At 42.2% G+C, this 10,155-nt stretch overlaps 1 protein-coding gene across 1 annotated transcript; it reads left to right on the top strand.

Annotated features, from left to right (window-relative positions):
* Nucleotides 1-217: 217 nt before the first annotated feature.
* Nucleotides 218-7,706, top strand: SPINK1 (serine peptidase inhibitor Kazal type 1). The gene is made up of 4 exons (XM_032850623.1): nucleotides 218-353; nucleotides 1,644-1,675; nucleotides 3,178-3,284; nucleotides 7,581-7,706. The coding sequence occupies exons 1-4, from the start codon at nucleotides 299-301 to the stop codon at nucleotides 7,624-7,626; spliced, it is 240 nt and encodes a 79-aa protein (XP_032706514.1). The 5' UTR covers nucleotides 218-298; the 3' UTR covers nucleotides 7,627-7,706.
* Nucleotides 7,707-10,155: the final 2,449 nt, after the last annotated feature.

Here is a 10,155-nt window from a genome sequence, read left to right on the forward strand (position 1 = left end):
AGAGGAAGTTAAGGGGAGAACCAACTAACCAACCACCAGAACTTTTCTGACAGAATCTTGGCCTGGCACATTGCAGGCCTGTGCTGTTTCTTTTACCTTTTTTATGAAAGTGACATTCCTGGAACTTGGGGCCAGGCTATGCTACAGAGTCAATCAATAACCAAAGACCTGTGACAGGGCAGGAGGTGGCGTCTGGGAGGCCAGCCTAACTATATAACCCTTCCCGTCCCAGGGTTCTGAAGAGAAGTGGTAAGTTCAATGCAGTTTTTGACTGAGCTCTGAATACCGAACTTTCACCATGAAGGTAACAAGCATCTTTCTTCTTAGTGCTTTGGCCCTGTTGAGTTTATCTGGTAGGTGCCTTTGCATATTTTCTGATTTGAGTAAAACCCTTCTGACGTGTTGCATTACTGATCTCATTACTTTCTAGACTTAGAGTCTAGTCTTGGACAGATCTTTTGGTCCCAATGAAATGAAATAATGTCGGGGACCTATTCTAGGGGGCTTCTTCAAGCCCAGAGGTGCCTTGTTGCTTCTCATAAAACTGACTTAGGAAGAGCTACCACTTTATCTAGATCACCTCAGAAATTGTCGGTATCAGAATCAAATCTCACCAATGTTTCTTCCTTTGGATGCTATCAAGTTAGTTCCTCTTCCCTTCAAATAGCTCATCCAAAATCACCACCCCTATATAGTGTCAATAGACTTGTAATTTTCTAGAGAATGCAATATGGCAATTTTAAGCATCTATCTGTAAATTCAAGAAATGTGAATTGGACTAATAATCAGTGTAATCTAACAGAGGGAAAGAGCTCTTCGGAGACTGATGGTGAGATGTCAAAGGAGCTCTATTTTTAACATTACTTACTAAAGACGACTTACATGTAATTGCAAGTAAGTTTTGTGTCAGGAGACCTGATTGGTGCTGCTGGTAACTGTTTCATAAATTTTCATATAAACTCTCCACATCTTCATCTATACACTGAGTTAAAGATACTGACACTTCTTACATCACTAATTATAAGATCAAAGGTTTAGTAACCGGTGCGAAAAGGCAGTGGACATTCAGAAGATATTTGCTCTGTGCCTGACACATCTCAAGCAGTAAGTAACTCACTTCTATTTTCAAAGAAATGGTTGAACTTTCATGAAATGTCCAGTTGAGATACTTTGGTCCTAATCAAACTTCTGCTTCATTTTCCTGAGGCTTCAGCAGGTAGGGAGTTATTGGACACCAGTGAGATGTCCTTGAGAGAAGGCAGAAACAAGAAGGGATGGGAGAGGGTGCCTGGGTGGTTCAGTCGGTTGAGTATCTGACCCTTGAATTTGGCTCAGGTCCTGGTCTTGCCCTGTGTCAGGCTCCGTGTTCAGCAGGATGTCTACTCAAGGATTCTCTCCCTCTCCTTATGTCCATTCCTCTGCTCAAGCTCTCTCTCTCTCAAATAAATAAATCTTAAAAAAAAAAAAAGAAGAAGAAGAAGAAGAAAAAGAAGTGGAAGAATAAGAACATGGTGGGTGAGGGGAGCAGAAGAAGCCAGCAGAGAAGTCATAGTCTTCAATGGAAGTGGATGATTATAAATAAGAGCAGATCTGGCTTCTCCCACTTAGTACCTGATCCCCCGTGTCTCATTCATGTTTTCTAGGTAACACCAGAGGTGGCTTGGAGGGAAGAGAGGTAAGGAATATTCTGCACTTTTTTTATCTGTTAGGCTAGAGCTGTTTGCTCCACTCAACGCACAGTCAAGCTGTGACATTTCAGTTTCACCTGAAGTCAGGATGGATGTGGGGTACTAGTGAGGCTTAACCTGCAAAGTATGGAGAGTAACAGCAGTGCCCCCACAGGGCTTATGCTGAAAGACAAATGCACCAATACCCAGGCAATTTCTACATCGTCATATAATGTTTGCTGTGGAGGCATTCTGAACGTTCTGAGGCTATCTGGTAGGGCAAGGATTTGGGGTGGCACTCTTCTTAACTTCCCTCCAAGGAGCCCTTCCTCCTTTCAGCCAGTTTGACCATGTTGGCATAAAGTTCTCCCCACCCCCAAGGTCGAGCTCTCATTTTTAATGAGCAAAAGAAAATAATAAACTATGTTCTTCCTCTAGAAAAACATTCTATACCTAATTTTTCTTTTTTTTGTTCTGTGTTTATAAATTTTTTAACTGCAGTAAATTTGAAGATCAGAGGAGGAAATGTCCCTTTTCATTTATATCTAGTGAGGAGATAGATAGCAAACCAAAAGGATGAATGAATAAATTATTACACTAATGATAAGGGTTTTAAGAAATTCTTGTACCATCTGGAACCAAACCTGGTTAGATCACAGAATGTGCCCCTAAGTGAGATATAGTCTGAGCCATGAAGGGTAAGTGAATGTCAGCAAAATATAACCAACAGATAGGAGTAGCAGGCTGAAGTGGGTACAAGCCAAAGCTCAGGACCTAGACAAAGTGGGTCTGAATCCTGGATCTGGAATCACCAGCTGTGTAGCCTTGGGTGACTTAATCTCTTTGTGCTTCACTGCCTTCACTGGAAGAAGAGTATAATAAAAAAATCATAGGATAGTTGTAAGATTTAAATAGAGTAATACATAAAAGCACTTAGGAAAGTGCCTGGCCTGTAACAGCCATTCCATAACTACAAGTTCTTACTGATGTCCAGGAAACAGCCTGTGCAAGGGCTCCCAGAGCAGAAAGCACATGGTGTTGTCACATGACTAAGAGAAGGGCAGTGTGACAGGACCACAGTGTGCAAGGAAGACATGCCCACAGTGTGGCTGACCTGAGAGGAACCATCATTGACCTGCCATCATCGCAAACTTGAACATGGTGTCACTCACCTTATTTAAACCTCACGATGCCACCATGAGACAGGTGTGGAAGTGATAATATCCTCCCCATTGTGCTGATGAAGTGACCGAGGCTTGGAGACACAAGGAGATTTGCCAGCGTCTCACAGTCTGTAAACGGCACAGGCATTACATGCAATCAGGCATTCTGATTCCAAACCTTGGCTTCTTCCTCTCAGACACTCAGTATCACTACCCCCATGCCCACAACCATACTTCCATCTTTAAGCTGACCAACTCCAAGGAAGTGAAAACCATTTTAGAGATTTTGCTATAAACTCAAAGAAAGCTAAATGATGGAAGATAATTCTGTTTAATTCCATTTTTAGGCTAAATGTAACACTGAAACAAATGCATGTACCAAGATCTATGATCCTGTCTGTGGGACTGATGGAGAAACGTATTCTAATGAATGTGTGTTATGTGTTCAAAATAAGTGAGTACAAACTCAAATGTCTTTTAAAACATAGTTTTAAGCTAGTTGTCTTCAAATTTTCATGTATCTTATCCCTCTAAGTTCCAATCAATTTACCAATAACATTAATCTTACCATGAGAGAAACAAAACATCTCACCTTTCCAAAAATAATTCTCAATCTCTTCTTCTCATTACATATCTGGTATGATTATCTACAGAGATGTTTATGTGTGTGTGTTACGACAGAAAGCAACACTTACTGTGTCAGGCATGGGGCAAGGCATTGAATATTCACAAATCTGAGGCAGAGAATACTAAGCCCGTTATAAACATGAAGAAATTGAGACTGATCTTAAGTAACTTGCAGTAAGCGACAGACATGGGTCCAAATCCTTGCTGTTTCAACTGTGCTTTAAAGTCAGGTACCAGATCAAGTATTTGTGAGATACAGAAGGAAGCCCAACATGTTTCAAGTCTCGATTTGGTTACACTCAATGCTAATTACAATGTAGTCAGTGGAAATAAGAGCAAAGTGCTCAGAGAGCACAATATTAAAAAAACGAATTATTCCTGCTAGGATTTTGAAAAGTGAATAAATTATTACACTAATGATAAGGGTTTTAAGAAATTCTTAAGTTTGGAGGCTTTGTTTAGGATGTAAGGGAGAGAGAGGCACTCCAATAAAAATATGAACAAAAGGGCTAAAGGTATTAATAACATAGTGTAAGATAATGTGTTAAGGAAAAGATGGTGGAATAAAGTGTTTGAATGGTTCTCTGAATTAATTCTTTCAAAAATCACTTATATAAGAAAATCCCATGCTTTAATAGCAAATCAGTAGATAGTCTAGATTTTTAAAAAAGCTAAGACACCCAAAATACCTTTAAAAAATCACAGGGCTGGGCGCCTGGGTGGCCCAGTGGGTTAAGCCTCTGCCTTCGGCTCAGGTCATGATCTCAGGGTCCTGGGATCGAGCCCCACATTGGGCTTTCTGCTCAGAGAGAAGCCTGCTTCCCACCCCCCCACCCCACCCCCCACCCGGCCTACCTCTCTGCCTACTTGTGATCTCTCTCTGTGCCAAATAAATAAAATCTTAAAAAAAAAAAAAAAAATCACAGGGCCGTCTGGCTGGCTCAGTTGCTAGCCATGTGACTTTTTTTTTTTTTTTTAAGATTTTATTTATTTATCTGACAGAGAGAGAGAGATCACAAGTAGGCAGAGAGGCAGGCAGAGATGGGGGGGGGAGCAGGCTCCCCACTGAGCAGAGAGCCCAATGCGGGGCTCGATCCCAGGACCCTGAGATCATGACCTGAGCTGAAGGCAGAGGCTTAACCCACTGGGCCACCCAGGTGCCCCTAGACCATGTGACTCTTGACTGATCTTGCAGTTGTGAGTCTGAGCCCCACATGGGATGTAGGAACTACTTAAAAATAAAATCTTAAAAAAATCATTCTTGGTGATGGTAATGACTGTGTTTACCAAAGCCCTCAAAAATGCAAATATGAATTATATGGATCAGGTGACCAAAAACATACTTTTGTAACATTTTCATTTATGGAGATGAGAACCAGCCTCAATGAATCTCATTTTCTGAAGTGACCAGAGGTAGATGCTGGAATCAAATTCATGCCCTCAGAGAAGCAGATCTGCCACAAATTTTCTATTTTCCTCTGCTCCTAAAAACCTAACTTGTGCCCAGCATCGTGCTGGTTTCCTCTGCTTTCCTTGTGCTTTTGAGTAAAAGAAAATAGGTCATAAGTTCAAATAAGGCAGCTTCTGGTAACTTGGGACAAGTGCCATCAAATGAGATGTGAGGAAAGTACTACCAGAGTGAAGGAGAGACACAGATTCCTTAGTACTGAAAGGGTCAAGAAAGGATGTCACTTAAAGAGGGCTCAGAATTTTGGTAGCACCGCAAAGACATCCCAGGTTAAAGAAAGGTGTAGAATGATCAAAACAAATAAAAGATATTCCACAAGTAGCCTAGAGAACTCTAAGTTATTCTAAGAACTGATTTAGCATTAAAGACTTTGATTTAGACTCAAATGACTGCACGCATTTCCATTATTCCATAGTATAAATTCCCGATAACATGACCCCTCTTCTGGGTCTGCTTTAAATTACGTCAGAAAATCCTGAGTGTTAGCAAGGATTTTTGAAATAAGGCCCCAGGGAGAGAGATTTAATATCCTCAAGTATTAAGACCCAAATATTAGGTGTTCTACTTTATGGTGAATTTATTGCCATAATAAAGATTTGTAAAAGGAACTGGAAAACACTTGTTAATTTTCTCATGACCTAGGCTGATGACATAAAGGTCAAACATCATATTTCCATCCAAGGGGAGGAGAAGCAGTATAACAACCTTGAGGTTTAGAAAATTTCCAAGTTCCAAGACCAAAAGGCCCAATGCTTAAAATCAAATTAGGAAAATATGAGCATACAGCTGAGCCACCCCACTCCCTTAGCCTTTAAAACCCACCTGTCCTGCTTACTCATTCTATTTTTTCAAAAATATTTAAATATGGGAAGAACATTTGAACGCCAGAAAACGTAACTTTTCTTCCTGTATTTCTCAGATAAGAAAACAAGTCTAGGTGCGCTTGGGTGGCTCAGTGAGTTGAATGTCCAACTCGGTTTTGGCTCAGGTCAGGAACTCATGGGTCTTGGGACAGAACCCAAATTGGGCTCCACACTCAGTAGGGGCATCTGCTTGAAGATCCTTCGCAACTGCCCCTTCTTCCACTCTCTTTCAAATAAATTAATTGATTTAAAAAAGAAAAAGAAAACAGGTCTAGAGAGAAAGTATGGCTTTTCCTAGTGTAAAATACTTATGATGCACCATACCACCTTTCTCTCTACTGCCCATTAGAAGCCTCCCAAAATCCGTTGTCAAGTTAACTAGAGCCAGGCTCTGACCCTAGTTGTTGGGGTTTTTTTGAGATAGGTGGACAAAGGCTTGCATCTCCTTGAGCATTATGTGCTTGTCAGATATAGTCAGTAAGGACTTTTTTCTCTTTGTGTCTTTTCCGGGAATCTGTACTGGCAAATTCCATTCTATAGGCCAGCACTCTCTAGTAGAACTTTCTGCAAAGATGGAAACGTTCTATAACTCTGTTGTCTAGTATGGAAGCCACTAGCCTTGCCACCAGTGCTTAAAATGTGTCTAGTACAATTAAGAAACTGAATTTTTAATATTATGTAACTTTCACTCATGTGAACTTAAACAGCTAAATAGGAATGGACAACACATCTATAGAAGGTAAGTCAACCTGTGTACTGTGTTTAGATGTTTGTGCTATGTATGCTAAACAACTCAGACATAAGAATTATGTATGGATAAAACCTATGGAATAACAAAACATTAAAAACTCTTAAAATGAAGAATCATCGGGGTGCCTGGGTGGCTCAGTCGTTAAGTGGCTGCCTTTGGCTCAGGTCATGATCCCAGGGTCCTGGGATTGAGTCCTGCATCGGGCTCCTTGCCCAGCGGGAAGCCTGCTTCTCCCTCTCCCACCCCCCTGCTTGTGTTCCTTCTCTTGCTGTGTCTCTCTCTGTCAAATATATAAATAAAAAAAGAAAATCATCAAGGTCCAGATAAATACATGCATAGATATATGGAAGTCAGATGTCCTCAAGAAACAGAGAAATCGAAGAATTTCTATAAACCAGTATATTCAAGGAAGGGATGGTTTAAAAAATTAAAAAAGAGAGAGAGTGAGCTCTGAAAACAACCTCATGAGGCACAATTACAGGATTTAGGAATATTTAGCTAACACAAAAGAAAACTGGTTTGGGAAAGGTGGTGTCCTGGGGAGCAGAGAAGTTTTTATCTGGAAGGGAGGATGCTCAGACCTGGCAGTTATCAGTTAGGATATAGACATGATTTCCTTCTGTGAGATCTCACAGGTATTAACCCCCGGAGTTTTAAAGCAAAAGATCAGTTGATTAGAACATCCTGTAGTAGCCAAGGCATCAGCTAAGATAGAAACCTTGTGGGTAGAACAAAGATATTAGGAGAAAAAGAAGTAACGATGAATTAGAGATTGACTTCAGAGGTTTACTGTAATGTCACAGTAGATCTGTAAACCTGTAAAGACAGACATTTTTCTTTTCTTTTGTATCCTTATTACATGTAAGAAATAGTGTCTGTGAATATCTGATGAATTAATGAATAAGTGAATGCATAAATGAATGAAAGGCAGAGAAATGGGATAAAAATCTGAAACCTTTCTATTTTAAATAAAGCTGATGTTTTTTCATTGTTTTCCTCCCATAGTCACTTTTTTCATCCGCTGTTTAACTTCTTTTACAGGAAGCGTCAGACCCCTGTCTTCATTCAAAAATCTGGACCTTGCTGAAAACCAAGGTTCTAAAATCCCCTGTGGTCACCACAATGCCTAGCAGGCCTGACTGTTGAATAAAATGCATCTAAATACTTCCTGTTGTTCCTGAATGCTTTACCCTCAAAGGTATATTTGATTACACTGGGGTCAGGTGACTGAGACAAACTCAGACCAGATTTTACAAAATACAGTCATTCTGAAATCTTGGACAAGGTTTCCGTCATGATGTTTTCTCCTTCCCCATTCCCTTCCTCACATACTGACGACTATCTCAGGAAATGTGATTACAGTTACTGACTGACAGGACAGGACCCAGCTGGTCATGAGGACAATAATCCCACAGAGAATTAAACTAGCAACAGAAGGAATACTTGGAAAACTCTCAGTCCAGAAACACGTTATCTGCTAGCTTTCGCTGACTGAAATAAGTTCTTTAGGGTTTCCTTGGGATTTAATGGAGCATCTGTTGTACGAGGACTGTGTAGTTGACTTGGCTCCATATGAGAGCCACAATAACCCTGTAAGGTTATCCTTATCTTGTGAGTCAACTTAGAAAAGTTCAGTAACCTCACTAACAGCACGGGCAAACAAGTTAGCAGAGTGAGGTTTTTAATCCAGGGTGGACCCAAAAATCCAATGCTTCGTCTAAACCACAATTACCTCAGGTGGATTATTCTTTGCCTATTTCTTCTGTAGGAATGTTAGGTAACTTCCTCATATTAAAAGACCTATGTCCTCAGGGACAGCAAATAAGGTAGAAATAAGAAGTACCTCAATAGAAAAAGTGTCTGTAATCAGTAAAAAAGAGAGGGAAAAGCAGCCTGAATTCTTGAGCCCTTACGGAGAACTAGGTGAGAATGGAGACGTGAGCGGGGGCCTAAAAAAACCCGAGCTGTATCAGGTGCATCAAAACCCATCCCAACACAGTTGCCTGACACCTGAGGTTAGGATAATTTCTCGTCGTGTTCAGAGTACGCGCGTCTGGAAGCTTAACTGACCACTAGAGGATGCTGTGGTCTCCGGAGTGACTCAGCCAAACCGGAGCCTAACAGCTCGCCAGACACCACGTTAACGGAAGCTCTGGACGCAAGATGGCTTCCTGTGTCTCGTCGGGGATGCTAGAGGACACTTGAAGGGCACCCTTCATATGAAACAACTTAGCCACAGTAAACGGAACTTAAGTCACTGAATGCTGGAAATCATCGTGTCTGCTCTGGACCATTTTACAGGTCTGGAAAGAAGAAGCTGGAAGGTCATAGGAGAAACAATACATAATATACCCAGTGCCCTCGGGGTTTACCCTCCCTCTCTCTCTGACCTGTGAAAAGGTAAAGAGAAGCAGCCTGGCCATAGTTTTGGAGCTGCCGACCTGACAGATGCCAAGCCAAGTTCTCCAGCTGATGAGGGAGCAGAAGGCTGGCTGAGGAGAAAGCAAAAGCTGGCACCTTGCCCCCCCTCTCCACCCTCTTCCCTCGGTAATATGTGTGCCATTCCTCAGGCGCCCCTGGCTGCCCTAAAAGAAAAACAAACAGTTAAACTGCAGAGACCACAATCCTGCAAGACAGGAGTCCCCCTCAGTTTACAAATGTCCCAGTGATTTACAACAAAGCAGCTATCTTATCAACAGGCTCAATTTCCAGCGACTCTGTTCCTCAAGCCCTGATGTCGCCCTCTCCTCCATAAACAAAACTGAAGGAGGCTGAGGTAGAAGGAAATGTAAATTAAGTTAAATTTCTTCTAAACCTAAATCTCACTAACAAGGATGCTTGATAGCAAGAATGTGACATTCCACCAGGAGACTCCCAATTGTCTTCATGTTAGCGCCTCATTAGAGGGAAAGATGGCCTTGGCTTGATAGTAACCAGGACTTCAATATCCTGACAGTCTTCTTTACCCCAATAGCCCTTCTGAACACCCCCTTTGTCCTCACCTACCCAACTCCTGTGTATATCATCAGCCACTCCTCAGGACAGCGGAGCAGCAGCTCTTTCTGCCCAGGGGTTCTGTCCCCATGCTTTAATAAACCACCATTTTGCACCAAAGATGTTTCAAGAATTCTTTCTTGGTCATCGGCTCCAGACCTCACCCCACCGAACCTCACCTAGATTCTAGAACTTCATCGCAGCCACAAACCAGACAAACAAGCAGGGAAAGGATCGACAATAACGTAACTAAAAGCAATCCCAACTGGAGGATCTAATGTTGGTTTTTCGATTTGGGGGGGTTGTTTGTTTTGTTTTCGCCGGCCATCTGGGTTTGGAAAGGAAGGGAGGAAGGGGAATTTGCCCTCCCCTACAGACCAGGCCCGGTAGGCAGACAGAATAGCCTCCTTGGGGGAGAATTCTTACCCTTGCCCACTTCGGCCAGTTTTCCCAGGATCCCGCCTGCGGGCTGGGGGGGTGAGCACGACTCCCCGCGCTCTGGGCCTGGTCCCCAGATACGTCCGCCGAGGAAAAGTCGTTTCCCCCCAGCCTCAAGGCTGAGTACCTGGGCGAGACGCCCTTTTCTGTAGGGCGCCTCATAAACGGATAAGCTTATCTGCCG

Source organism: Lontra canadensis, unplaced genomic scaffold (assembly GCF_010015895.1).
Source record: "Lontra canadensis isolate GAN:19392208 unplaced genomic scaffold, GSC_riverotter_1.0 scaffold4, whole genome shotgun sequence".
Classification (NCBI taxonomy): domain Eukaryota; kingdom Metazoa; phylum Chordata; class Mammalia; order Carnivora; family Mustelidae; genus Lontra; species Lontra canadensis.

Excerpts from the sequence above, each read along its gene's own strand:
- SPINK1 (XM_032850623.1), top strand. The coding sequence starts at position 299 with ATGAAGGTAACAAGCATCTTTCTTCTTAGTGCTTTGGCCCTGTTGAGT. Across the intron at positions 354-1,643 it reads GGCCCTGTTGAGTTTATCTG|GTAACACCAGAGGTGGCTTG; the intron begins GTAGGTGCCTTT and ends CATGTTTTCTAG. Across the intron at positions 1,676-3,177 it reads GTGGCTTGGAGGGAAGAGAG|GCTAAATGTAACACTGAAAC; the intron begins GTAAGGAATATT and ends TTCCATTTTTAG.